This window comes from Carcharodon carcharias, chromosome 2 (assembly GCF_017639515.1).
Source record: "Carcharodon carcharias isolate sCarCar2 chromosome 2, sCarCar2.pri, whole genome shotgun sequence".
NCBI classification, from domain to species: domain Eukaryota; kingdom Metazoa; phylum Chordata; class Chondrichthyes; order Lamniformes; family Lamnidae; genus Carcharodon; species Carcharodon carcharias.
In genome coordinates, this window is record NC_054468.1 from 154,579,162 (window position 1) to 154,606,221 (window position 27,060).

The 27,060-nt window shown below is 42.9% G+C and overlaps 1 protein-coding gene across 2 annotated transcripts in view; it reads left to right on the forward strand.

Moving 5' to 3' along the window:
* fndc1 (fibronectin type III domain containing 1) overlaps positions 1 to 27,060 on the forward strand; it is a 286,089-nt gene that overhangs the window by 137,479 nt on the left and 121,550 nt on the right. For both annotated transcript variants that reach the window (XM_041182867.1, XM_041182868.1), the window contains one exon: positions 14,824 to 15,014. In XM_041182867.1, the coding sequence (XP_041038801.1) occupies positions 14,824 to 15,014 (191 nt within the window). The remainder of the gene's footprint in view (positions 1 to 14,823; positions 15,015 to 27,060) is intronic.

A 27,060-nucleotide genomic window follows, 5' to 3' on the forward strand; every position in this document is an offset into this window, starting at 1 on the left:
ATCTATTGGTTGTGAAATTGTTTGCCTCTGTCTATTGTATGGTGTTTCTGTTGTTTGGCATCTGTGTAGTCCTGTGTAGCTTCATCAGGTTTGCACCTAATATTTAGGTGCACATACTGTTGCTGCTGGGGCATACTTTTCTGTACTTTTAATTGAACCAGCGCTGGTCATCTAGTTTGATAGCAGTGAGGGATGTGTAAAGTCATGAGGTGACAAATTATGGTTCTGCTCCGTCTGATAGCCCATAGCACATCACAGATGCCCAGTTATGTGCTGCTAGATCTGTTCTGAATCAATCATTTAGCATTGTGCTGGTGCCAGGCAACATATTAGAGAGTGTCCTCAATTTGAAGGTGGAACTTTGTCTCTATAAGGATGGCAATGGTCACTTTTACCATGAACAGATGCATCTGTGATTGATAGATTAGAGGGAACAAGCTCAAATCAGATTTTCCCTCGTGTTGGTTCTGTCACCACTGCTGCAGGCCCAGTCTGGCAAATATATGCTTCAGGAGCAAAAACAAACAATGCTGGAAAAATTCAGCAGGTCTGACAGCATCTGTGGGGATAAAGACAGAGTTAATGTTTCAAATCCGTATGACTCTTCTTCAGAGCCTTGCTTCAGGACTTGGCCAGCTCTGTCAGTACTGCTACTGAGCAACTCTTGGTGATGGACATTGAAGTCTCCCACCAAGAGTACATTCTGTCCTCTTGCTGCCCTCAGTGTTGCTTCCAAGTTGTGCTCAACAGGGAGTACTGATTTATTAGCTGAGGCATGGAAGGCGGTAGATGGTATTCAGCAAGAGGTTTCCTTGCCTATGTATGGCTTGGTGTCCTGAAACATCATAGGGTTCAGAGTCAATGTTGAAGACACCCAGGGCCATTCCCTGTTTACCTTTGTGCTGCCATCTCTGGTGGGTCTGTCTTGCCAGTGTGAGTACGGCGATGTCAAGCTGCAGTTGACAAGTTTGTGGAACTGGTTTCCTGATTTTGGTAACTGTCCCCAGATATTAGTGAGCAGGGCATTACAGGGTTGGCTTGGCTGCTTATGCCTTTGTCATGTCTGAATCCAATGCTTAGGTCAATGCCAAGTGGTTTCTCCAATTTTATTCTGATAGTTTTTTAGTAGCAGTTTGATACAACTGAGCAGTTTACTTGGCCATTTCAGAAGTCAGCTGGTCATGTTAAATGTGCCACTGTGGTAACTTGACTGGTGTAGTTCGCTTCTCTTAAATACGTCGAGACCCTGCCCTTGATGGGCCCTATACTGCTGCAGGGCCTAGTACAGAGTTTGTCAAATTAGAAATTTGGATACATTCTGCCCATTGATTTTAATGGATGGGCAATCACGAGCAAAGCAGACATGGAATTTCAATGTGTGACAGCTGCATATATGCAGTCCTCCTGACAAACTGGGGACTTGCAAAACTTGCCTTTGATATTTAGTTGTTTCTATGCATTTCAGATGAGACATTGGCCCAGATTTTATATTGTAATGATGGTGAAACTGTCAGGGTTCACCACCATTATTCCTCTGAATCTGACTGCAATGCCTGGAACCACATGTGCACAGTTAAATGGGAAAATCCAGAAGTTGTTGTCAGTAATGCTGTGGTTCCCCATTGGATGTGTTGTTGTTGTTCCCCCAGAATGTATAAATTGGAAATTAATGAACTGATGAGAAGTTACCCTTTTATGCTATTAGTCTCACTATAAACTCTCTTGAAAATTTATACCTTGTTGAATGAGGTGTAACGGGGTTTTTAACATTTCCTAATTACTGCTGCTGATCTCTCTGGTTCTAGAAAGCTTTATATTTGTGTAATATCAAATTTCTCTATTATGATCAAAATGTTATAATAATTATTTTTTAAATGTGTTTATGGTATTTCAGCTTCCAATTAATCCCTTGTATGTGCTCCAATCATGTATTTCACCATATAAAATGTAATTGAAGCTGAAGAATAATCAGTGAATTCACATAATGTGATTGGCTGACAGCTTGATGACTTCACTGCAGCTCGGCAATAGGAATCCCCATGAAAGAATGCTGCAATTAATTGCATGTCACGAGAGTTCAAGTTCTTGCCACAGAAGATCACTAGGTCTCAGTGCAGTTTTTTGCAAGGGGCTTTACAGCTAACTGCAAAACCCAGGCCAGTGGTTTTCACTGGCTTGTCCAAACATTCAATAAATGCTAGTTGAACAGCTGGCGCTATTCCACCACCTAACAATATACAAGCATCTATAAGTGTTAGCAAGCCTAGAGTCCATAGGAGTTTCTCTGGTTAAGGGAATCCAATAAGCAGTGATTGGGAAAGAGTTAGAGGAATAAATGGGATAGAAGACAGAAACAGAAAAAGAAGAAAGATATTTAGGAAATAAGAAGAAAGCTTGGAACAGGATGGTTAAGGTCAGTATTAGGTTAAAATAAAAAGCTTATAATGTTGCAAAGACATTTAGGTTTATCTAGAGTGCAGCCAGAGCCACATCCATGGCACCACAGCTGGCTCAGCTGTACATTCGAGCACAAAGAAGACCAGAAGAGCAATAGTGAGAAGAGATTCAATAGTTAGGGGAACAGACAGGAGTGTCCATGGGCATAGATGTGAATCCAGGATGGTGGTGTTGTCTCCCTGGTGCCAGAGTCAAGGATGTCACCGAGTGGCTGCAGAGCACCCTGGGTGCAGGGGGGTGGGGGGGGGGGTGGTGGGAGGGAGAGCAAAGAGAGTGAATAGCTAGTGGTTGTGGTCCACATTGGTTATCAATGATATTAATAAAAAGAGGAACAGGGAATATACCTTAACTGTACTTGAATTATCTCTTCAGTCCTATGGTCAGAGTTTAGGGAGCTTGGAAGAAAATAAGCAAGCAGGACCTCAAAAGTAGTAATCACCCGATAACTCCCAGTACCATGTGCAAGTGAGTATAGAAATAGGAGGATAGAGCAGATGAGTGGTGAGCCTGTGGAATTCGCTACCACAGAAAGTAATTGAGGCCAAAACATTGTATGTTTTCAAGAAGGAGTTAGATATAGCTCTTGGGTCGAAAGGGATCAAAGGATATGGGGAGAAAGCGGGAGCAGGCTATTGAGTTGGATGATCAGCCATGATCATATTGAATGGTGGAGCAGGCTCGAAGAGCCAAATGGCCTACTCCTGCTCCTATTTTCTATGTTTCTATGAATGCATGGATGGAGAGATGGTGCAGACTTAGGATTCTTAGATTCTTAGGATATTTGGATCAGTTCTGGGAAATGTTGGGATGGGTTGCACCTAAACAGAGCCGGGCCCACTTTCCTTGCTAGTGCTATTGGGGAAGGTTTAAACTAACTTGGGAGGGGCATGGGAAACAGAAGGTAATTTTAAAGTTGAATACCAAGGTGCAAAGAATGTTGGGAGAGACAGCAAGTACCAGAGTAGGAAATAGTAAGGTATGAGGTAGGTTCAGCATAAGAAGGAAAGCAGTAAAGCCTGACTTTAACTATAGTTAAAGTGCATATATGTGAATGCATGGAGTATAATAAATAAGATTAATCAGTTGCCGATGCAGATAACCACATGTTGTGATAACAGAGACTAGGCTCAAAGAAAGGCAGGACTAGTTATTAAATATTCCTGAATACAAGTGTTTAGGAAAGATGGGAAAGGAGGAAGGCTAGCAGTATTGATTAAGGAGAATGGTGCAGTGCTGGAGAGAGAGGATGTCACAGAGTGGTCAAGGACAGAATCTATTTGGTTAGAGCTAAGGAACAAAAATGGTGCAATTACATCGCTCAATGTAACCTATAGGCCACTGACTAGTGGGAAAGATGTAGATGAGGGAAATGCGAGAATTATAGAGTAGTTATAATGGGGGCTATAATTATCCAAAAATGTGGGATAGTGCAATATAAAGGCCAGACAAGGACAAGAGTTCCTAGGGTATGTTCAGGAGAATTTTCTACAGCAGCGTGTTTCCAGTCCAACAAGAAAGAAGGCATTACTGAACCTCATTCTCGGGAATGAGGTGGGACAAGTGGATGAAGTGTCAGTAGGGTAACATTTAGGGGACAGTGATCATTGTATCATAGGGTATGAAAAAGGACCAGGAGTAATCTAGAGTGAGAATAGTTAACTGGGGGAAAGCCAACTTCAATGGGGGAAGAATAGATCTGGCACAGATGAATTGGAATCAAAGATGAGCAGGCAAAACTATAACTGCACAATGGCTACCTTCAAAGAAGAGAGAGTTCAGTTACAGTTAAAGTATATTCCCATGGAAGGGAAAGGTAGAGCAGACAAATCCAGAGCTCCTTGGATGATGAAAGAGATAGAGATTAAGATGAAGAAGTTAAGTATCTATCTCCACTTGGAGAGGCAAGGTTTGATCAGGGATAGTCAGCATGGCTTTGTCAGAGGGAGGTAATGCCTAAAAAATTTGATTGAATTATTTGAGGAGGAGACCAGGTGTGTAGATGAGGGTAGTGCTGTTGATGTAGTTTATGTAGATTTCAGCAAAGCTTTTGACAAGGTCAAGAGGGGAGACTTATAAAGAAGGCAAATGCACATGGGATACAGGGTAATTTGATAAGGTGGATTCAAAATTAGCTTAGTTGTAGGGGACAGAGGGTGATGACACAAGGCTGCTTGAGTGACTGGAAGCCAGTGTCCAGTGGCGTACTGTGGGGATCTGTACTCGGTCCCCTATTATTCGTCATTTATATAAACAACATAGATGACTATGTGGGGGGTAGCATTAGTAAGTTTGTGGATGACACAAAGATTGACCGGGTGGTTAACAGTGAGGTTGAGTGTCTTGGGCTACAGGAAGATATAGACAGGATGGTCAAATGGACAGATAAATGGCAGGTGGAATTTAACCCTGAAAAGCGTGAGGTGATACACTTTGGCAGGAGTAATTTGACAAGGAAGTATTCAATGAATGACATGACACTAGGAAGTTCTGAGGAACAAAAGGGCATGTGTGTCCATAGATTTCTGAAGGCGGAGGGACATGTTAGTGGGGTGGTGAAAAAGGCATATGGGACACTTGCCTTTATCAATCGAGGCATAGATTACAAAAGTAGGGAGGTCATGTTGGAGTTGTATAGAACCTTGGTGAGACCACAGCTGGAGTACTGTGTGCAGTTCTGGTCGCCACATTATAGGAAGGATGTGATTGCACTGGAGGGGGTGCAGAGGAGATTCACCAGGATGTTGCCTGGGATGAAACATTTAAGTTATGAAGAGAGGTTGGATAGACTTGGGATGTTTTCATTGGAGCAGAGAAGACTGAGGGACCACCTGATCGAAGTGTACAAAATTATGAGGGGCATGGACAGGGTGGACAGGGAACAGCTGTTCCCTTCAGCTGAAGGGTCAGTCACGAAGGGACATAAGTTCAAGGTGAGGGCAGGAGGTTTAGGGGGATGTGAGGAAAAACCTTTTTACCCAGAAGGTGGTGACGGTCTGGAATGCGCTGCTGGGGAGGGTGGTGGAGGCGGGTTGCCTCACATCCTTAAAAAAGTACCTGGATGAGCACTTGGCATGTCATAACATTCAAGGCTCTGGGCCAAGTGCTGGTAAATGGGATTAGGTAGGTAGGTCAGGTGTTTCTCACATGTTGGTGCAGACTCAATGGGCTTAAGGGCCTCTTCTGTACTGTGTGATTCTATGATTCTGTGAAGTATGCTTATGATACATGTCAGGTGGATAATACATCCGAGAACCAGGCTGAATATAGAAGGTTCAAGGGGAATTGAAAAAACAAATCGGAGAAACAAAGAGAGCATGACAAGATACTGGAAGCTAACATAAAAGAGAATCCAAAAGTCTTCTATGGGCATATAAAAAGTAAAAGGGTGGTAAGAGTGGGGCCAATTAAGGGACCAAAAAGAAATAATAAGCAGGATTCAGGGAGAAGGTGTGGAAGTGGTCCTCGGTGAGTTGCTTATTTGGAGAGACGGAGCAGATATGATGGGCCACAATACCTCCTCCTGGACCATAACAATTACTTGATTCTGTGAAAAAGGGGATTTAGGCCTGAAGGCAGGGGTCATGGCTCAGGTATTAAATGAGTACTTTGCATCTGTCCCAAGGTAGAAGCTGCTGCACAGGTCATGGTGAGAAGGAAGACGGTTCACACACTTGAAGGGTTTAAAATTGCTAAGGAGGAGGTACTGAACAGGCTGTAATTCAAGTTGATATGGCATCAGAACTGGATGAGATGGATCCATGGATAGTGAAAGAAGTGAGAGTGGCAATTGCAGAAGCACAGGTCATAATTTTTAAATCTTTCTTAGACTCCAGAGTGGTGCCAGAGGACAGGAGAATTAAAAATATCACACCTTTGTTCAAAAAAGGGTGTAAAGATAAGCCCAACAACCACACACCGGTCAATTTAACCTTGGTGGGGGTGAAGCTTTGAGAAACGATAATTTGGGTCAAAATTAATAGCCACAAGAATGGTTCCAGGGATGAGGAACCTCTGTCATGTGGTAAAGATTGAAGATATTGGGACTGTTCTCCTTAGAGATTTGATAGAGGTATTCAAAATCATAAAGAGTTTGAATAGGAGACAGGGAGAAACTCTTCCCATTGGTTGAAGGATTTAGAGCCAGAGGGCACAGATTTAAGATAATTGCCAAAAGGAGCAATGACAACATGAGGAAAAACCTTTTCATGCAGCAAGTGGCTAGGATCTGGAATGCACTGCCTGAGAATGTGGTGGAGGTAGGATCAACTGAGGCTTTCAAAAGGGAATTGAATAATTATTTGAAAAGGAAAGACGTTGCAGTGTTGTGGGGAAAAGGCAGGTGTATGACACTAGGTGAATTTCTCCTTCAGACAGACAACACCCACACAATGGGCCAAATGGCCTAGTTCTGTGCTGTAACCATTTTATGACTCTAACACTAGCAAGGCTGAGCAGAGTTTTAGAAACCAGAAAAGGGCAACCAAAAAGTTAATAGGGAAAAAACAGAATGCGAGAATAAACTAGCCAGGAATATATTAAAAGCTTTTATTTTGTGCTCAGCTTAGTGTGAAATGATGTAACACTTCACTGTTTCAGGCACCAGTATGCCAGCATTGAATAGATTAGGTAAAGCACACACAAGTGTGGAGTAGAAAAGTTCTCTGTTTCTACCCTAATATTTCATCTGCTCCAAGTTCAGAAGAACACCCTACTTACAATATGACACTTGGCAGCTTTACATGCCTGACATCCTATCAGTCATTTACTGCCAATTAGTGTCAAATTTGAGGCTCAGACTCATTTCACAGGGGCTTCATAGCAAGCAGAGAAGGCTTAGACTGCCAACAAATTCTTCTCTGTCCTCTATCCCACTCATTTATTCTTTTGAGGGAAAGTTCTATATAACATTCCCTGATTCTTCAAAATACTAGCAAGGATGTTAACCATGAGGTGGCTGGCCAATGGAGTGCTCAGACCTGCGCCTGATCCTTCCAATGGGAAGTCAGATGTGTTTTGAGAATCAAGTCCCATTGACATGCCACTAGTGAGCACATCAAATTAATTTGGAACATGGGCAGGATCTTCCCCCCATCGGGGAGGGGGTGGGGGACCTGGGGGTGGGGGGGTTGTTGTGTGGGACCGGGCACGAGGGGTCAGGTTCCTGATCGGCATCCCTGGTTGGGGTCGTGCCTCCATTTTACATGTTTTACATGGGCGGGCCAATTAAGGCGGGCGAGGGGGATTCCCTGAGCCAGGAGTGCGCTCTTTCGTGCATGCGCGTGATAGAGCACACAGATCTCCCTGAGGCAAAGTGCTGTCCTGGAGAGATTGGCTCAGGTTTGAAAATTTCAGTAAAGCAGGGGGAAAAGATTACTGACATGTGCCACTGCCATATGAGCTGGGACATGTCAATTTAATTTATTTAAACATTTTATAAAAATTTTAGTACCCTCATGAAACCTCATCATGCCCGTGGATGAGGTTTCATGTTTCTTCAGAAGCCCGCCTGGGCTCCCGGCCTGCCCGCGAACCTTAAAGTTGGATGGGCAGGTCCACTAATCATGTTAATTACTTTTTTAATGGCTTTAATAGGCCTTTGACAGTTTGGTGGGCACGCAGCCGCCTGCCGAACTGAAAATCGAAATGACGCGCGGTGATGCTGGGGTGCACACCCGACGTCACCCCACGTCATTTTGCGTGTCAGCAAGCGGGTCCCGCCCCCTGCTCACAAAACAGAAGATTTTGACTATGGATATGACATTGGTTGGTGCAGTATGATTGCTGATTGGTTCCAATGAACTGTGCCACTGCATAGTAGAGAGAGGATTCATATACATGTTTTGCAAGATTGTAAGTTCCAGGTCTCAGCAGTCCCTTTGAGATTGGTACTGAGCAGATACCAAGCACTTACTGATGGAATAGCCCCCTGTTCTGATATAAGATAAGGTCATGCTGTCAGGTCCATATTAATGCCTTTGTTTGAAATGTTTTCATAAACTAGGAGATTTCTTATTGAATTCACCATTGGCTGCAGCATATGCTCTTTATAAAACAAAATGTGACATTGAAAATGTTTCAGGCAGTACACTTGCAGGAAGTACACGCTATTTAGAAGGCTTTCACATAGATGATTTTTAGCGTCAAGGATTCAAAATTCCATTAAGCTGAAAATTCAATGGAAATTCGCACCTTGAGCATTTCATTTATTCACCCATTAATGAATACTTTACAAATCTCTGATGCAGAAAAAGTTTATTTTTTATGTATTGTAAACTTAAACATCTGCTTTGATATTTATGAATGAAATGGCGAACAGTTGTTTTGGGAAGGAACTAGGACAAATGCATTAGTAACTCCAAATACTATTTAGGTGTTTGTAAAAAATGGTCTGTAACTTCCGAGATCCAAGGTAGTGTAACTAGGAGGTACCCCAAAGATGAGCTCCGCGGGAAGTTCCACGGAAGGTTTGCAATTGCCTGGAAAGTTCAAACTTCTGATGGGCAATTTCCCTGCACTGGGAACCATCCGATAACGTGATTTAAATTGCAAATTTCGGATGGTTCTGACTGTGTTAGAATAACAGTTACGCAGAACAGATTAGAGGAATTAGAACCACTTATAACTTCTGGATAACTATAGCGCTGAACCACACTGACCCCCATGGGACTCACATGCACCTGCCCCCAATGCCCCTTATCCCCTACAAGCCTCAGGACTCCTCCCACTAACCCCCCTCTCCCCCACCCACCGCAAGACCACCCCCCCAAATGCCCTCCCCAACACCCCTGACTGCCCATGGGAACCCAAACCCCTACCCACGGGACATCCCTACTACACCCCCACCCCCAACCCTCCAAATGACCTCTCCATCCTCCAACTAACCACCCTCCCCACCACCCACCTATAGGACTGAAATCCATAAATCTAGGCTGACGTTTCAGTGCAGTACTGGGAGAATGCTATATTGTTAGATGTGCTATCTTTTGGATGAAACACTAAACTGAGGCCTCAGTTTGCTCAGTTGGGCATAAAAGATCTCATGGGCAATTTGCAGTAGGGATATCTTGCAATGTTCTGGTCAACATTTATGCCTCAACCATCACAAATGAAACAGATTTCCTAACCATTAATGTCATAACTGTTCATAGTTCTTTGTAGCGCAAATGTTGGTTGCTACTCTCCCGAGCATTTCAACAGTGATTACAATTCAAAATTCTTTTGTTAACCGTGAGCCCTATGGATGACCTAGGAATGCTAAAAGTCCACATCTCTTTCCATCACTAGTTTGCCTTGAGGATTTTATGTGTCAGCCACACAGTGTAGGAATAGAGTCAAGCAGGAGTTGTAGATTCCTTTCCCTTATGGACATTAGAGTGGGTTTTAACAATGATTAGTCAGCTTTCATGGTCTTTTTTTTTTACATAGTGCCAGCCCACAAATTACAGGATTGGCTCCTCCACAATCAATGCATTGTGGGTGCAGTATGTATTATATACAGGCAATCACCATGGATACTCAGGCAGCACCCCCTGTCCTGTGATTTCTACCACCAAGGATCATAGAACAGTTACAACATGGAAGGAGGTCATTTGCCCCTTTATGTCCGTGCCAGCTTTCTGTAAGAGCAACTCAGTTAATCTCATTCCCCTGCCCTTTCCCTATAGCTCTGCAATTGTTTTCTCTTCAGATACTTTCCAATTCCCTTTTAAAAGCTACAGTTGAATCTGCCTCCACCACAGTCTCAGGCAGTGCTTTCCAGATCTTAAGTACTCATTGTGTCAAAAAGGTTTTCCTGCACAAGAAGTTCACACATGGAGTCAGGATGTGCATCCCACAGGGCTGAGGTGCCCTGCCGTTTTTCTGTTTATTGGATTGCTAATTAAACTTACAAGAAGTTTAAGATTTAACATTTAAAAGCTCACATTTTTAAACACTACTTAATCCAGTTCCTCATCTTAGATCTTAAATGTTTACCTTAATATATGCCTTTAATCACAATGTTAGCTCCCTCAGGTTCCGCCTCTCCTTCCTTGCTGCACTACTTCTGACTTTATTTTGGCCTCGCTCTTTCAATTTCTGCCTTTGATAAGCTATTTTCTCTCTGGTAACTTCTGGTGAAGCTTGCTCTGCTGCGGTGTCTTTTTATCCCACTTTGACTCTTGCTCCAATCCCCCTTCTGGTCAAGCCTGCCCTGACGTCATTTTTGTTCAGCGCACGCTGTAACTCTAATTTCCTGGGCAGCACTCCCGTTGACTCCCTGCTGTCACTTTTACCTGTTGGTTTGTCTTCAGCATTGTCTTCCCCCTCAGTCTTGCTCTCTCTGGTGTAGGAATACTATCACCTCCAAGTCACACACCACTCTTTTGGACCGCCATCATCCCTTGGCGTAGAATTCTTATTTAAAGTGGTTGGTAGAAGGATTTGAGGGCAGGATGAGGAAAATGTTTTCACCCAGAGGGTGGTAGGGGTCTGGAACTCACTGCCTGAAAGCATAGTAGAGGCTGAAACCCTCAATTCATTTAAAAGGTGTCTGCATATGCGTTTGGAGTCCTGTAACCTCCAAGGCTATGGACCAAACGTTGGAAAATGGGATTGGGTTGGGTGGCTCGTTTTTCAGCTAGCATAGACATGGTGGGCACTGTGGCCTCCTACTGGGCCATAATTTTTTCTAAATTTTCTAAATATCTGAAAAAGAGGGATGTAGGGAGGGGGTGGGGGAGTGGCAGTATGGAGGGTGAGCACCGACACGATGGGTCTTCTGTGCTGTAATGATTCTATGGCACCACGATTATATGGCTGATTCTGTGGCAGGCCCCGCATGCCAACACGTAAAAATGACATACGATGACATCTGGCATGCGTCCTGATGTCACCACGCGTCATTCAGATCTTTTTTTCAGCAGGCACGCACCGGAGGCGGCTGCATGCCCGCTGAACTGTCAAAGGCATGTTAAGGCCAATAAAAAACCAATTAACGTAACGTCAATGCTGTCCGTCCAACCTTAAAGTTGGCAGGCAGGCAAAGAGCCCAAGCGGCCTTCGCGTTTTTCAGGAAACCTCATCCATGGCCAGGATGAGGTTTCCTGAAGGTTTTATTAAATAAATAAATTTATTCACATTTCGTAAACATGTCCCAACTCATGCGGCACTGTCACATAAGGGGACATGTCTAAATAATTTTTACCTTTCTTTATTTAAATATTCCAACATGAACTTAATCTCCCTGAGGCAGCTCCGTGCCTCAAGGAGATTTCTGTGCTCTTTTGCGCACAGGCTTCGACTCTCCCTCTTTCCCCCCCCCCCACCCGCACAGGTAGCGCTGAGCGCTACCAGCTGTACGTCAAGTTGGGTGGGCCTTAACTGGCCCGCCCACGTAAAATGGCGGCACAGAGCTGATCACGGGCGGTGATTGGCTCTGTGTCCGGTCTTAACCGGCTTGCCTGACAGGGAGTAAATTCTCCCCTATAATTCCAGAATTCTGGCTTAACAGTATTCAGAAAAGGATTACAATGGTTCAAAGATACAGCCCACCATCACCTTCTTAGAATAACTAAGGAGAAACTTGCTACCACTGCCCACATCCTGGAACCAAGTTTAAAAAAAATCAATTCCAAAACTTGCCATGGTGGAATTTGAAACAAGAGCACTTGAGTCGGCAATTCTATACTATTAACATTAGGCCATCCTTAATTAGCTTTAGCTATCCATTTAGTTTCCCCTTTTTAGGAAAAGCTGGCTTGTGAGCAATGTTTTAGCTAGTGGAATAAAAGGAACATTAGCAACATGGATACAAAATTGGCTGAATGACAGCTGGAAACCGAGTAGTGGTTATGGCATGATTTTTGGGCTGGAGGAAGGTTTATTGTGGAGTTCCTCAGGGTCAGTATTGGGGCCCTTGCTTGTCGTGATATATATGACCTAGACCTTGGTATACAGGGCACAATTTCAAAATTTACGGATGATATGAAACTTGGAAGCATTGTGAATTGTGAGGAGGATAGTGTAAAGCCTCAAAATGATTCATTTTGGTAGGAAGAACATGGAGAGACAATATAAAGTAAAGAATGCAATTTGAAAGGGACTGCAGGAGCAGAGGGATCCAGGTATATATGTGCATAAGTCATTGAAGGTGGCAGGACAGGTTGAGAGAGGGGTTAATAAAGCTTATAGTATCCTTGGCTTTATTAATAGGAGCATAGAGTACAAGAGCAAAGAGGTTATGTTGAACTTGGAAAGATACTAGTTCGGCCTCATCTGGAGTATTGCATCCAATTCTGGACGCTGCACTTTAGGAATGATGTGAAGGTGTTAGAGTGCAGAAAAGATTCATGAGAATGGTTCCAGGGATGTGGAACTTCAGTTATAAAGATTGGTAAAGTTGGGACTGTTCATTGGATAAAAGGAGGCTGAGAAGTAATTTGATAGAGGTATTCAAAATCATGAGGGGTCTGGACAGAGTAGATAGGGAGAAACTGTTCCTACTTGTAAAAGTATCAAGAACAGGAGGGCACAGATTTAAAGTAATTGGCAAAAGAAGGAAAAGTGATGTGAGAGAGAACTTTTTCACGGAGCAATTCTGCTGAAGGGTCATGAGGACTCGAAACGTCAACTCTTTTCTTCTCCGCCGATGCTGCCAGACCTGCTGAGTTTTTCTAGGTAATTCTGTTTTTGTGTTGAAGTAGTTAATAAGGCCTGGAATGCATTGCCTGAGATTGTGGTGGAGGCACAGGTTAAATCGAAGCATTGAAAATTGAATTAGACTGTTATCTGAAAAGGAAGAGTGTGCAGGGTTACAGGGAGAAGGCAGGAGATTGGCACTAAGTGAATTGCTTATTCCAAGAGCTGGTGCAGACATATTGGCCAAATGCCCTCCTTCTGTGCTGTAAAATTTCTGGATTCTGTTTCACACAGCCAAAAATCGATCATGTGAAGCCACAAAATATCCATTTAACCTTAAATCATTCAACATTTATCTTAACTAATTACTGCACTTGGAATAATATTTCCATGGTTCTTATAATATTTAATTCCTTCTAAATTGTTATCAATCCTAGTCTTAAAAGGATCTTCATTGTCTATCCTTAAAGGTACTAATTTTTAGATGAGATTACCCATATTTTCATCTTTTTTGAAAAGTGACTTGGTACTTTTAAATTTTATATGCATCTTTAGCTCTCTTCATTCAGTTTTCTGTGAAGCTCACTTCACAACTCAGAGCTGTGAGCCTTAGAATAATCCTTGTCATTCGCTCTAAACTCAAAATTTTGCAATGTTGTTATGAAGTTGTATTGTATAAAATATTAATTTTTATGCCATCGTGAATATTTTTTCCTGACTTGTTACTTGGCCAAGTGTTTTTAGATCTGATAGTCTGCAGTTTTTTTGCATGCTTTGGGGGGGCTTATGTGTGTGTTGTTTTTGCATTAGTGGGCAGTTGGACACATGTACATTTTACACCCTTTGTTTATAATTTCTGTATCTTTACCTGATTGAGTTCTATTACTAAAACTTATTCCTTACTTGTTAACATAAGGAACCTGGCTGGCTCATTTCCTGCACCAAGCTATACACAGTTAAATATATATTAAACTGGCAATATCAGCTCCCTTTTAAATTCAAACTCTGTTATAACCAACATAGGAATGAGACAAAGAGCTGAGTTGATTCACTTGTCCTAACCTGGTGACAGTATACTGAATATGTTTTCCTAATTATCTATAGAAGGTTAGGGTAATTTGCCATTGTGTTAGTAATATCATGGAAATCTTTCCCATCTATTGCGCTTTTCAGGGACTTGGCGTAGAGGTATATATCATTGAATTACATTGTTGAAACCTTTATGATGTTGTGGCAATGCAAAGCTCATCATTTTGCTGGTCCAAGCTCTTGCATTTTAAGCCCATATTAACCTATTGGTATTATTGTGCCAGTGATAGTAAAATAATACCAATTGAAAGTATAAGCTTTATGGCCTAGGGTTGACAGAGATTCCATAAATTGTGGGTTCATGGTCCAGCTGTGTGATCTGGGTAAGTGTGGAACAAATAAATTGCTTTTTTACCAGCATGTGCTGAACGTACTTTGAATCATCAGCTGGCTCAAGAGAAGCAACATCAGGTGCCTTAGTAGTAGTCATATTCTTGATTGGAAATTGCCATGTGGCATCAAAACAATACAAATAACAGTTCAAAGATGGAGGAATCAAATATTCCAGTTGGCTTGCAATGCTGGACTGGTGGATTGTTTTTAAACCTGCCATGTTTCTTTCTGAATCCACCATGGATTTTCTGTTAGTGATGATTCAAAACTGTAAAAATTTCATGCAAGGCTAATGTTTTCATTTATATGCTCTTCTTAACCTTTCAGATATTACACTGTTAGATACAGAGAGAAAGGCGAATCAGCCAAATGGGAATATAAAATATCTAAGACATACAGGCGAGTTCTGATTGACCAGCTCACACCAGATTCCATATACGAATTTGCTGTTCGTGCTTCACAAGGAGACAGAGATGGCAAATGGAGTGTTTCAGTTTTCCAAAGAACACCAGAGTCTGGTATGTTTTTAATGCTCAGTACTGAAAGGTCACTCCAAATATAACACTCTGCTCAAACTGCAATTATCTGTACAATCTGCTGCTGATAGTTCCAAGTTATCTTTCATGTTAAAAGATTTAGATTTTGTGGTAATTCAAATTAAGCAGCTTTGAGTTATCAGGAATAGACTGTAGTTCAAATACATTAGAGGGATTGAATTCACTGGTGTTGCTCGTTCTGAATAGACTTGATTTTGTTTTGCATTAAATAACCTTGCAACCATTACTTAAAGACTGTGTGATTAATTGTTTCCATTTTCAGTAGGGCGATAGATCTGTCATCATCCTTTGTTGTTAATTCTGATACTTATTGGCTTTTGAATGTCTTACTTGTACAGCCCATGAGTGACAAAGCTCTGTACATGCCTATTCATGTTAAGTTGTATAGATATGGCTATGCTGTTATATATACTGGACGTGCTGACAAATCTCAGAAATTATGTGGGACTTGAGAGGTTTTTTCTGCATATGTGTTTTGATTATAATTTTCTAATGGATTGTCATTTCTGTGAGGCATTAAAGTATTGAGAGAGCCCAGTAGAGAGATACTACTGCTACAATGCATTGCTAAAATTCTTTGTAGCCACGAGACTCAGTAATGCCTATCCCACTGTCTCATAAATCAAGAGACATACTCTTAAAGGTCAAGAGATTTGCTATAAAAGTTATGAGTTGCTATTTTTTCCAAACATGAACCAATATGGATTGGCAGTTGTTTTATAAACATTATAAGCTTATTTAGCTTTAACAGATCAGAGCTCTTAAAAACACCATTTTACTACATTTGAAAATGCTTTAGAAGAAACTGGTTTAAAAAATCCTGCCTGTGATCTCCGCATGTTTTAAAAAAGGCTCAGCTCTCTTGCCACAGTAAAATGATACAGAAAAAGGAGCCCATTAAGCCTATTGTGCTCCTCAGCAGATCTATTCATCCACATTTCTGTTCCTTCGCCATAACCCTAATAAAATATTATCCTTCCATTTCCCTTTTTCCTGCCTGCCCCTCTAATTTTAGACACTGGCTTTTGCTGGGACAACACTTCAACTAGTATCTCATTCAAATAACCCTCCAGTCAGCTATTGAGAGAACAAAGCATCATGGGAGAGGATTGATGATACAAAAACAGAGCACAGTGGCAGTGTCCAGAGCATCTCAGATTCTCAAACCCTAAATGAACAAAAAAAAAATTGAGGTGACCTCATAGGAATGCAGGTAGAGATTAATTGTTGAGTATTGCAGTGTTATTTTTACTTTGTAAGCATGGAAACGAATCAAACTCAGAGGTGGGGAAATGTAACTTAGCATTTTATTAAATTATTAAACTAGATCTGTTCAGAGGGACAGTGGGATCTGTGCAGGCTAGAAGGGTTACACCTCAACAGGGCTACAACCAATTTGCTCATGGGTGGTTTGCTAGTGCTGTTGGGAAGGGTTTAAACTAACTTAGCAGTGAGGCAGAAGCCAAGTAGTAACATTGGGAAGCATAAACAAAGTATTGGGATTTCTGTTTTAGTATTATTTTGCGCCAGGGCCAAAACTGCACCTACTGACCAGATCGGTGCCATTTTGGAGCAGTCATGCTTGCTCGCCGCCCAATCTTGCTGCTTACAGCCATTCTGCTGCTTGCTGCCTCCCTCCCACTCCCCGCCTTCCTCCCGCTCACTGCCACTCACCAGTTCACCGCCTCCCCACCAAAGCAGCCTTGCTTCTGCTCGTCACAAAAAGTTCCTGCTCATGACCACGCTCCCGTTCACCACACTGCTTGCTGCCTCCCTCCCGCTCATCACCTCTCTGGCTCATTGCCTTGCCCACTGCCTCCATTTCCCACTCGCCACCTTGATTTCCCGCTTGCTGCCACCAGAATGTTTTAATGCTTCTTTTCTGATGAGAAAGGTGATACAGAACCTAACTACAGTTTTGACATTAGTTGAGATGAAAAGATCTGATTTGCTTAATGTTACTTCATTTAAAGTTGCAATTTTCAGGTATGCAACTACAACATTAAGTCATCGTCTGGATCTGACTCCTGTACACTGCCGCAAAGTGTCTAGTGAAAGTTAATGGGTCCCTTCAGCTTGGGAGAGGAGTGCTTTACGGCTGCCCATGTCTGGCCAATTGTATTCTAACTGCATGGAGACTTTCCTGTGCCTCTTGCGGAGGAGGTTGTCAGGATTGGTGTTGCGCGGACCGGGCATCGGGGTGGTCCTCTTGGCTTATGCTGATGACATGCTGCTCATGTTCACCGACTTGGTTGACCTGCAGTGGATGCGCGAGTGCCAGGAGGTCTACTCTGCCACATCCTCTGCCAGGATCAACTGGGGCAAGTGTTCTGGACTCCTGGTTGGTCAGTGGCAGATGGATCCCCTACTCGAGGAGCTCAGGCCTTTCACCTGGAGCAGGACCAGTCTCCCCTACCTGGGGGTCCACCTCTGTCCTGCTGAGGAATCCTGGCTGGCGAACTGGCAGGAACTGGAGGCCAAAGTCACCACTCGCCTGTGGTGCTGGACAGGACTGCTCCGAGTGCTGCCTTACTGGGGCCTAGTGCTGGTCATTAACCAGCTGATTGCCACCATGTTGTGGTACTGGCTGGTCACTTTGACCCCTCCCCCGGATTTTGTCACAAAAGTCCAGAGAATGCTCATCGGCTTCTTTTGGGACAAAGGGCTGCACTGGGCCGCTGCTGAGGTTCTGAATCTCCTGCGTGGGGTGGGTAGGCTGGGGGGGGAGGTCAGGCACTGGTGTGCCTACGCACCCAGTTGGCAACTTTCCACCTTCAGGCCCTGCAGTGATACCTTTACGTCGAGCCCCCTCCAGATGTTATGCCCTGGCAACGCATTTCTTCCACTAAGTGCACGGCCTGAATTATGACATGCAGCTCCTGTTTATAGACCTGAGGGGCCTTTGTGGCTCCTTGCAGGCGTTGCCCATCTTTTACCAGGAGCTGATGAAATTCTGAAACATGGTCGCCTTGCGATGCAGCTCTCTGCCATCAGGAGTAGCGGCTATCATCAGAGAGCCGCTGCTCAGGAATCCACACCTCTGCTATTTTCGTTGGCTGGCAGAGAGCAGGGCATGGGCTGCTGGGGTGACCAGGATGGGGAAATGTGCTGGGTGGCGGACGAGTGGGCTGGATGATTCCACAGGAGTTGGCGCATTGTGCATCAGCAGATGTCCGGCTCATGGCCAACGCCATTCAAGACCTTAGGACAGTCCTGCTCCGCCCCGACGTCATACTGGGTCTTGAGGTTGCGCGCAGGTGCACGATGGTCTTCTGTCTGAGCGTACCCCTGTTCGGACGGAATTCCACATTGGCACTAAATCCCAAACCCTCCCTCAGGAGCTGGTATCCTGCAGCCTGAGTCGCCTAGCAGAAATTCCCTCTGTGATTTAGCGCAGCACGGGGGGAGGGGTGTTTCCTGTGTGGGCTGCTGCTGCACACCCTCCACTTCCCTGGCCTCGCCTGCTTGTTGCTGCCTGGTGGCAGAGGTCCCCAGTGAGGGTTCTCTACACGGGAGTCCTCCCCCTTTACATCGGGAACCTGGTTTGGAGGGTGTTGCATGCAGCAGTCCTATATAACTGTAGGATGTGTCAGTTCATGTACTTCCAAGGTACCTGTGTCTTTTGCGGCCTTCTGGAGTCCGTGGACCACACTTATATGGGTTGTTGTAGGCTGCACCCACTTTTTAGTTACTTGAAAAATCTTTTGCTTCTGTTTTGCTTGCACTTCAGTCCCATGCTCTTGACCTGCAGGCACCTGGTGCAGAAAGGGATGTGGAGGGAGTAGGACCTCCTTGTGAACCTGCTGCTGGGCCTGGCCAAGTTGGCCATTAACAGGTCCAGACAGCGGGCGATCGAGGGCGGTTGTCCAACCCAATTGTTTGCCCCTCTTCCGCAGCTACATTCCCGACCGGGTGTCCCTGGTGGGCACCGCAGGGGCTGGGGTGCTTTATCGAACCCCTTAATCACATGTTGATTTTAATATTGGTAAATTTCCTTTAAATTTTGTTTTTTGTTGTTGCAGTTTCCTTTTCAGGGGCTGCTTTTTAGTTTGTTCCCGGATTTGTTAATTTAGTTTATTTGCTTTTGACTCAAAAGAGTCATTAAGTTACTGTAAAGGAAAAAGTATTTCTCTGGTTGGCAGGATTTGATGAGTGGTGTGCCACAGGGATCAGTGCTGGGGCCTCAACTTTTTACAATTTATATAAATGATGTGGACGAAGGGACCGAAGGAATGGTGGCTAAATTTTCTAGCGACACAAAGTTAGGTAGGAAAGCAAATGGTGAAGAGGATGTATGGAGGATACAAAGTGACATAAATGAGTTAAGTGAGTGGGCAAAGATTTGGCAAATGGAGTACAATGTGGGCAGGTGTGAAATTGTTCATTTTGGCAGGAAGAATAAAAAAAGTAGCTTCTTATCTAAATGGTGAGAGATTGAGGAGCCTGAGATTGAGGGATCTGGGTGTTTCAGTACATGAACCACAAAAGGTTTGTATGCAGGTACAGCAGGGAATTAGGAAAACTAATAGAATGTTATCATTTATTGTGAGGGAAATTGATTACAAAAGTAGGGAGAATATGCTTCAGTTGTAGAGGGCATTGGTGAGATCACATCTGGAGTATTGTGTACAGAACTGGTCTCCTTATTTAAAGAAAGATGTAAATGCGTTAGAAGCAGTTCAGAGAAGGTTTACTAAACTAATACCAGGAATGGGTGGACTGTCTTATGAGGAAAGGCTGGGCAGGTTAGGCTTGTATCCGCTGGAGTTTAGAAGATAAGAGGTGACTTGACTGAAACCTTTAAGATCCTGAGGGGTCTTGACAGGGTGGATGTGAAGCGGATGTTTCCTCTGGTGGGCGAATCTAGAACTAGGAGACACTGTTTAAAAATAAGGGGTTGCTCATTTAAGACAGAGATGAGGAGACATTTTTCTCTGAGGATTGAGAGTCTTTAGAACTCTCTTCCTCAAAAGGCAGTGAAAGCAGTGTCTTTGAATATTTTTAAGGCAGAGCTAGATAGATTCTTGTTTAAAAAGAGGGTGAAAGGTAATCTGGGGTAGGCAGGAATGTAGGGTTGAGAATACGATCAGATCGGCCAAGGTCTTATTGAATGGCAGAGTAGACTCAAGGGGCCGAGTGGCCTACTCCTGCTTCTAATTTGTATGTTCATATGTATGTATGTTCAAATCTCTTGGAAATTACATACAGGAGTAAGAACTATAGAATTGTGATAATGGGGGACTTCTATTATTTCAGTCTATATTAGAATAATTATGTGTAAGGGATAGAGAGGTGGATGTATCCCTGAACTGTTTTCAGGAGAATTTTCTGGATCAGTATGTTTCCAATCCAAAATGAATAGGGCATTGCTGGATCTAGTTCCGGAAAATTATGTGGATCAAATATCAGTAGGAAAATACTTAGCAAACAGTGATCATAGTATCATAAGTTTGAAATTAGGTATGAAAAAAGACAAGGAGCAATCTAGAGTAAATTACTTAATTAGAGGAGGATTAATTTAGGTTGAGAATGGACTGTTCAGGGTAAATTGGAATGAAAGATTAGCAGGTAAAATTATAATGACAAATGGGCTGCCTTTAAAGAGGAGATGGCTTAGGTATAGTTGAGCTACATTCCCACAAGCAGGAAAGCCAGAGTAATCAAACCAGAGTTCTTTAAGTGACAAAAGAAATATAAATTAAGATGAAGCAGAAGTAGAGGGCGTAGGAAAGATGTCAGGTTGATAATACATTTGAGAACCAGGCCAACTATAGAAAATTCAGAGGCACAGTGAAGCACAAAATAAGAGAAGCAAAGGAAGAGTATGAGAAAAGACTGACAACTAATGTACAAGGAAATAAAAAAATCTTCTGTAGACAGAAATAGCAAAAGGTTGGTAAGAGGAGGGGTAGGGTGAATTAGGGACCAAAAGGGGATCTATGCATGGAGGCAGGGGACATCACTAAGGTACTAAACGAGTACTTTGCCTTTGTCTTTACCAAGGTAGAAGATGCTGCCATGGTTATAGTGAAGGAGGAAATATTTGAGGTAGAGGATTGGTTAAAGTTAATAAAGAGAAGGTATTAGATAGGCTGGCTGTACTTAAGTTGATAGGTCACCAGGACTGAATGGGGTGCATCTGAGGGTGCTGAGGGAAGTAAGGGTTAAAATTGCAGAGGCATTAGCCATAATCCTCCAATCCTCCTCGGATATAAGACAAGTGCAAGAGGGCTGGAGAATTTCGAGTATTACACCTTTGTTCAAAAAATGGTGCAAGGACAAACCAAGCAACTACAAGCTAGTCAGTTTAACCTTGGTGGTGGGGAGTTTAATTACGGTTGTGAAGAATGATATTCCAGAACAAAACTAGTAGTCACTGGGACAAGCGTGGATTAATTAAGGAAAGCCAGCATAGATTTGTTAAAGGTAAATTGTATTTAACTAACTTAATGGAATTTTTTGATGAGGGAACAAAGGTTGAAGAGGGTAATGTCGTTGATGTGGACTTCCTAAAGGCATTCGATAAATTTCCATTTAATAGCCCTGTGTTACAGGTAAGAAAGAGAGGAACTGAACTTCTTTGTCTTCTTTCCCTGTCTCACCATAAGCAGAGAATTTTTTGAGTTATTTTTAAAGTAGGCTGTGGTGTTTTTCCCCAGACCCTCAGTTTTTGTGGTCCAATTTAAAAATAACACACAGCAAACACGTGTCATGGTTGACTTGGGTTAGCTTATTCACGTTCAAACATGGTGAGAGTGAAATAAAAACAAAAAACTGCGGATGCTGGAAATCCAAAACAAAAACAGAATTACCTGGAAAAACTCAACAGGTCTGGCAGCATCGGCAGAGAAGGAAAGAGTTGACGTTTCGAGTCCTCATGACCCTTCAACAGAACTGAGTGAATATTAGGAGATGGGTGAAATGTAAGCTGGTTTAAGGTGGGGGGTGGGGGGAGAGAAGTGGGGGGGGGTGTGGTTGTAGGGACAAGCAAGCAGTGATAGGAGCAGATAATCAAAAGATGTCACAGACAAAAGAACACAGAGGTGTTGAAGGTGGTGATATTATCTAAACGAATGTGCTAATTAAGAATGGATGGCAGGACACTCAAGCTACAGCTCTAGTGGGGGTGGGGTGGAAAGACTAACAGGGCATAAAAGATATAGATTTAAAAATAATGGAAATAGGTGGGAAAAGAAAAATCTATATAAATTATTGAAAAAAACAAAAGGAAGGGGGAAGAAATGGAAAGGGGGTGGGGATGGAGGAGGGAGTTCAAAATCTAAAGTTGTTGAATTCAATATTCAGTCTGGAAGGTTGTAAAGTGCCTAGTCGGAAGATGAGGTGCTGTTCCTCCAGTTTGGTGAGAGTGAGTGTTCACAACCATGTTCACATGCACACATAATAGGAAAGAAGATGATTTATAGCTATGGGCAACAACAGTAAGAGAACCACAGAGATGAATATTAGTTCACATGATTTCCAGAGTCAGAGAAGTCAAAGTCCAGTTGTGTTTCCTCCATGGCAGAATTCAGTATAGATGAGTTTCTGGTTGGAGACAACAATATGAGAGTCCTTGAAACAAATGATGATGCAGCACAATGGAGTTTCTGTGCATAGACTATTTAACAGGCGATGATCAGAGACTTTTAAAATCAAACAGACTTTGAAGAGCTGAGAGATGGTAACTGGCTGCTTGTTGGGGTCCTTTCTACTTGGTGTTAAACTAAGGGTTTCTCAGTTCTCAAAGGAATATAGAGATTTCAAAATGGTCACTCAAGTCATGTGACCTTTCTCCACAATGATGTCAAAAGGGATGTTTATCTACTGTCTGCGATTGGCTTTGGTTTCAGGACTGTTAACGCTTCAGCCATTAGCTTTTGAAAGAGTTACTATCCATATTGAGGTTCTTGTGTTGGGAAGCCATTATTTAGGCGGACCCTCTGACTCTGCTAGAGTGGTATGCTTATCAAGGTGCTAATGACATTCATTGTTCCCTCAATGGTCCCCTTTTGAAATGGATCTGGGTAGTCCCAGGTATGAGATGAGTCTCTTAAAAACTCTACAGGAATAACGAGTTTTGATCTGCAACTCCCCTGGTTTCGTGATTATAATGTCATTACATTTGGGTGTGAGATTCCACAATGATGAGGATTCTTTTGTCCTTGTAACTTCTCTTGGTAGTTTCCAGAACAAAGTGCTGATTATGTGACTTGTAGCAGCTATCTTTCTGGTTCAGCATAAAGTCCATTTTAAGAATAACAAAAAAAAACAATAAAGTTTTTATATATATATATATAGTTTTGGATTTCTTTTCATGTCTTATTGACCTAACACTTGTCAGCGAAGTTGAAGTCCATGAAATAAAAGGGTCAATGCTGGCAGGGATACAAAATTGACTGAATGGCAAGGAACAGTGTGTAGTGGGAAAGCTTTTTTTTCCAGACTGGAGGAAAGAATCTGATAGCATTCCCAGGGGTCGGTATTAGGGCCAGACTTGGGTGTATATGGCACTGTTTCAAAATCTGCAGATGACACAACCTTGCAAGTATTGTGGATTGTGAGGAGAATTGTGATAGACTTCAAGAGGACATAGGCTAGTGCAATGGGCAGACATATGGCAGATGAAGTCAATACCCAGAAATGTGAATGATAAATTTTGGCAGGAGGATTGAGGAGAGGCAATACAAAATGGAGAGTATAATTCTAAAGGGGGTTCCAGAACACACCGACCTGGGTACATGTACGCAAATCATTGAAGATAGCATGGCACATTGAAAAAGTGATAAAAAGATATTTGGGATCCTAAACATAAATACAGACATTAAGTACAAAAGCAAGGAAGCTATGAAATACTGGTTCAGCCTCAACTGGAGAATTATGTCCAACTCTGGGCACCACACTTTTGGAAGGATGTAAAAGCTTCAGAGAGAGGGTGCAGAAAAGATTTACAAGAATGGTTCAAGGCAGGAGGGATAGTTAGGTGGATAGATTGGAGAAGCTTTAGTTGTTTTCCATAGAGAAGAGAAGTTTGAGTGGTGCTCAAAATCTTGAGGGGTCTAGACAACAGAGAGAACCTCTTCCCTTTGACAGAGGGATCAAGAACCAGAGTGCACAGGTTTAACATGATTAGTAAAACAGCAAAAGATGACATGACAAATTACTCGCTGCATAAAACTGTTTAGGATTGGAGATGCAGTGCCTATGGATATGTTGGAGGCAGATTCAATGGTGGCTTTTAAAAAAAAACCTGATAAGCACATGAAGATAAAAAAAATTGCAGGGTTACATAGAAATGGTGAGTGTGTGGGACTAGCTGAGATGCTCTTCCTGGGAGCTAGAATGGACTCAATGGGCCAAATGCCCTGTTATGTGCTATAAAAATTCTATGATTCTGTTCAACCATGAAGGGCATCAGAGATGTGCACAATCTTGTTTTTACCCAATGTGCACACAAACTCGTAACGGTCCACACTTCCAAATAGAAATCACTAAGCAGAATTCAAGAGCAGAAACTCTGTGTGACCTTTTCTTCTCCATAGCTCATTAGAAAATGAGGTCATATGGGGCCCCTTGCATTGCCCAGCTAGACCCAGAAAACCGAGCACTGATTCAAAGACAGAGTTCAGGGCCTTCCTGGCCTGGACAGCTGAATAATCTCTTGTAAAAGTTATCTACTTCAAATCAGGACATGGACATCAATTTGGAGCACTTCTAACCCCTATATATTATGATCTCTGCATTTATCTAAACAACCTGGATGGCTCATTAATAATGTGTTATTTTCTGGAGTTGCCTCCATAAATGTTTCCACTTCTTCACTTTTAAAAACCTTCTCCCTCATATTTTCAAACAAACTATTGGTCATCTCTCCTAACTCACATGAGAGCTTGTGGTCTACCACCCCATTCCTTTTAGCTTTTCTTTCCCCACCCCTATCCCCACCTGGTTAGGATATTTTTCTGACATTCAAGCTTCCACATAAATTAAGATTGTCTTTGCTGTAAATGCTCTGCACGGTGAAGTGCTGGGACATATTGATCAGGAAGTTCCTGTGGTAGTAGGGACTGGTACATAAAGGATCAATGTGGGACTGAGTATAGTACAGCCCACACAGTGATGTAAGAGGGTACATAATCCAGAGTTAGGGTCAGTCTAGAGATGGGTAAAGACCTAGATTGGAGCCTGCTCCATACCTGTGCTCTCTACTGTAAAAATGTATGTTGTTATGAGTATTTAGTAAAGACTTGCTGTTAACATACTCTAGGCTATGAAGCCCGCTTCATGGTGGCTGAAGCAGGATTCTTCATGGTTGCAGCATCGGGATTAAAACCCTCATCCTCACAAGAATGCTGAAAAACTAAGAAAAAGGACACCTTCAGAGGATTCTGCACTGAACCTAAATCCCAAGTGATGCTGAGAAAACTTACCAGAGAAAAAAAATAAGGAGAAAGTTACAGAGACAGAAAGCACTGGAAGCAAACAAGAAAGGAAGAAGCTTTACTCGAGCAGAAGGCTCCATTGCATCCTGCTGGGAGGTAGATCTTCAGCAGCAGAGCTCGCAGCCTGCAAAGATGAGAATTTAAAAAAAAAATTCCAGGCCAGCTAGTCCTGAGAAAACCTCTTAAGTCATTCAGTCAGAAGTGCCTTTTGAAAGCAACTCATCGTTAAACCCAGTCCCAGACTCTGAGACTCAACATGTGGCTCCCGAGCCTGGCAAAATAAATCATTAATAATTGATTTTGTCCATTCCAGGTACCTTGCGGCCATCCAGGTTTAGAAACAGCAAGCCCATGGTTCTTTTCCAAGAACTCCAACTCGTAATGCAACACTGCTGAATGAATTAAGTTGGCAGCCAGCCGACCTCCACTGCCATTTTAGCCCCTTCTTAAGGCAGAAGCATGCTGCTGTCATTTTGAAAAGCCCGTCAAAATCCAGCAATCCTTTGTTCAGCAATGCCATCTCGGAAGCCTGTAATCTCTTAAAGCTTTTAAAATCATCACAAATGGATTGCTATTCCACACTTCCAGCTCTGCTGGGATTTACCCATGGCTCTGGTCAGTCACACAATTGGAGTCCTAGGAGGAGCTGATTCTTAAGATATGCATTTCTCTAAACTTCAAACAAAACTCTGCAGACCTGCAAGCTTGAGGCTGTCTTACAAGGTAGTCCAGCTACTTTGACTGTCTGAACTATGTGAACAACACAGTACCACTCTAAGGGGACAGAACACTTCATGGGGCAGAAACCAACTCTCAGTCCACCATATCAAGCCACAAAAATGCTGGGACCACTCAAGTCAGGGAAAGCAATCCCTGAATCACCCAGCAGAGCGACCTTGCCAGTGCTGTCACAGGAAAGATCAGTGTCCTGTGAGTACAGCCCAAAGCTTCCAGTGCAACAGACAGGGACTGTTTGGCAAACTGCAAGTCATAACCCCAGCACCACATAAATAACCCAAAGGTCATCCACGAGATCGAGACTGAAAGCCCAGAAGATGCACAGCCATTCTTCTCATGGGACATCAGAGAATGCGGTTCTTCTGTTGGGAATGCTGACATCCTGGTAAATGATCATCTAGTCAATTTTAAATTACATTTAGGTGTCAGCGTAACAGTCCTGTCAGACAAAGAACCATTGCTCGAAGACCTTTGGATTCAAACGCCAGATACTCCACTGTATGGAGCAGAGGGAGTCCAACTCCCGATCTTGGGTATGATCCCTGAACCAATGATAAACAAATCTTTGAGCTGATGTAGGTCGTCTGCAATCAGCTTTCTCTCTTCTAGAGTGGAGATGCCTGCATACACCTCAATCTCCTCCAGCCAGCTGAAGATGTCAAGACTACCACAGTCATGAGCTGGCCAGGACAGCACTGTACTGAGCCTTCAAACACTTAAAGAGTATTCAGACTTGATTTCACCTGCGATCCATCTTCTTGCTTTGTGGAGCAGGTTGGCCCATTGTCATTCGAGGTCCTGGAAAGTCCTCAATGGTCAGACCAACCAAC